Source organism: Chenopodium quinoa, unplaced genomic scaffold, assembly GCF_001683475.1.
Source record: "Chenopodium quinoa cultivar QQ74 unplaced genomic scaffold, ASM168347v1, whole genome shotgun sequence".
In the NCBI taxonomy this organism is placed as follows: domain Eukaryota; kingdom Viridiplantae; phylum Streptophyta; class Magnoliopsida; order Caryophyllales; family Amaranthaceae; genus Chenopodium; species Chenopodium quinoa.
The window spans coordinates 5,386,617-5,389,337 of record NW_018744239.1 but is presented as its reverse complement, the minus strand read 5'-3'; the positions used below and the strand labels follow the sequence as shown (position 1 = coordinate 5,389,337).

Below are 2,721 nucleotides of genomic sequence, written 5' to 3'. Positions count from 1 at the left end.
GGTTTATATCCCAATTGAAAATAGGGGTTTTTAGCTGGGATATGTGTGGACAAAATTGATGGTGATGTTTGTTAAATAATGATTGTATCAATGTAATTGTTAATAAATCTGGTTGAATTGCAAGCTATAATGTCGTTGATTAGGTCTTCTCCCTCCAAATAGAGGAAGTGTGACTGTGGGATTCCTATGGCTAGGCTGACATCATGGACAAGAGAGAACCCTGGAAGAAAGTTCAAAGCCTGCAAATTATATGATCCTAAAACAGAAAGTAGGGTTGCAAGTGCTTTGAGTGGGTGGATGTGGAAGAAGGCACTGATTGGCAAAGGGATGTCATCAATCAACTTCTACTGGAAAAAAAATTGATGAAGGGAGAAATTAACTCACTGTAGAGAGAAGTTGAAGATTTAAGTGGGAAAAGAAGGTGTTTGCTAACTGAGAATGACAACCTGATAGTGAAGTGCAAAGCTCTAAGTTCTGAGATGAAGAAATACAACAAGGAAGGGCAGCAGATTAGTGTTGGTGGAATGACTTGTGTGTTAGCAAGTATAATGTGTTGTGTATTTGTGATTGTTGGTGTTTTAATTGTTATGAAATGAGATTAGGGTACTCTTATTGCTTCTGTACTTAGATGAAGTAGTTTTAGGAGTACAAATTGCAAATGTAACAGTTTGAAGTACTTTGAATAAAATGGTGCAAGTTTGATTGTGTTGGCAAATAAATGAGCAAAAATCAATGCAGCATATAAATATTTGCAGTGCATATAAAGTTGGTACAAGTAACTTGCAATGCCAATTAACATATAAGTTCACCAAAATCATTAACATAGTGCATAGCACCAAAGTGCATGGAAAACATCACAGTTAAATTCCTGATACTTAGTTGTTACAGACAATTAGTGCCAAATCAAAGTTCACATAAAAATAGTAGTAGAATAGTTGCAGGGTTCATGAAATAGGTAGATAAAATTCTAGGTACTAAAAAAACCAGTACAGCCTAATTCTTCTTCTTCCTTTTCCTTATCCCTTGCTTTGTTAGCCTCTGTGCTGTTGCTGTTGTTGTTGTTGATGCCTGGGATGCTTGGGGGCAGGGCACAGGTTGTTGGGGTGGTCTCTCTTGAGGGAATGTCTTGTTAGCTATGCTCCTTGGACCAGGAGTTCCACTAGTCTGTATAAAAAAAATAGAATAAGAAGAAGAAAATTCATTAAAATGTAACAGTTTGGGCAGGATAATTTACACACCTTCCAAGCAGCCGTTGCCTCCTTCCTCCTTCTTTGCTCCTTCATCAAATCATTGTGCAAAACTGGTTTGCATGCTTTGGTGGCCTCTGGTGGAGGTGTAGGAACTTGCATTGGTGCATTGCCACAAGTCTTGGCATAATGACCAATCTATCCACAGTTGCCACACCTCTTCTGTCTTTTCTGTGGTTTTGGATGTCTGCCACTGCTCTCAGGTGCTCCCTCACCTCTCTCCAGCTTTCTTTTCTTTAACTTTGGCCTCCCCGGCATAACTCTTACTGCTGGAGGCAGGGGCTCTGTGAAATGATGCTTCTCCCAATGCTTAGGTCCAGGCATAGGCTTCACAAGTTCCTCATATGCATACAGATATTTCTGCCTTATGTAATGCACATCCACAAAGTCTTCTGGGTCCACCCTCTTGTCCAATATGCATGCAAACCCATGTACACATGGAATTCTAGTTAACTGCCAATGGTAACATGTGCAAGTCATCTGACCTATGTCAACTAGCACTGTATCCCCATTTAGCTCAACCTCATAGGAGTCTCCCCTTGAAACCTGCACTATACAGTGCCTTGCAGCCCTCTCAATCCTCTCAAAAAGCTTAGTCACATAGGGCACCAGTTTCCCTTCCATTTTCTTGGCAGCCTACCATTTCTCATTATGCCTCTTCATCATATACTTTCTCAGCCACTCCATCTGAGTGAGTATTGGCTTGTCCCTTGCATCTCTCATAACAGCATTGAATGTCTCACATACATTGTTTAACAGCATATTTGATTTGTAATCAGAAGAAAATGCATGCCTAGACCAGTGCTTAGCAGGAATGTCATCAAGAAACACAAATGCATCTTTAGACAGGAATTTTATTGATTCCATTGCCGCCTAAAGTCATCTTACCACATCATACAAAATTTAGCAATCAATCAAACAATTTTATTGATTCCATAATAATATTTAGCAAGCTTACATCAAACTCAGTTTAAGCAAATTGACATTCAATCTCAGTTTAAGCAATCAATCAAAGTTCAAGCATTTCCAAGGAATTGAAGCAATCAATCAAACATTCAACTCAAGTTCAGTGACTGACCAATGTTGTAGCCCTAGCAGCATTCCAAAAGAGCTCTTTGAAGGTTGATCCACTGAATTGAAGCTTAAAGTTGGCCTAGATATGCCTGACACAGAACCTCTTCTCAGCAAATGGGACTTATACTTCCAAGGCTTCAAGGAGACCCTGTATTAACAATCAACACATTAATGCATAACTACTCATATTAATTTAGTTACTTTAAGCAGTCAAATTAGGGCATGTAAGCTCACCTTATGTCTGTCAGACATGAATGTCCAACCACCACCTTCACACACATCACCAAGGTCCTTTTTCAAACACTCCAAGAACCAGCACCATGTGTCCTTATTCTCCACTTCTACTGTAGCCCAGGTAACTGGATATATGTTATTGTTTCCATCATTTCCAACATCCACA

The 2,721-nt window shown here is 39.5% G+C and overlaps 1 protein-coding gene across 1 annotated transcript; it reads right to left on the bottom strand.

Annotated features, from left to right (window-relative positions):
• Positions 1-1,385: 1,385 nt before the first annotated feature.
• LOC110694313 lies at positions 1,386-1,871 on the bottom strand. The gene has a single exon (XM_021871487.1). The coding sequence runs from the start codon at positions 1,869-1,871 to the stop codon at positions 1,386-1,388; it is 486 nt and encodes a 161-aa protein (XP_021727179.1).
• Between the last annotated feature and the right edge of the window lie 850 nt (positions 1,872-2,721).

Bases quoted from the DNA above. Each gene is read 5' to 3' on its own strand.
- LOC110694313 (XM_021871487.1), bottom strand. From the start codon at position 1,871: ATGGAAGGGAAACTGGTGCCCTATGTGACTAAGCTTTTTGAGAGGATT.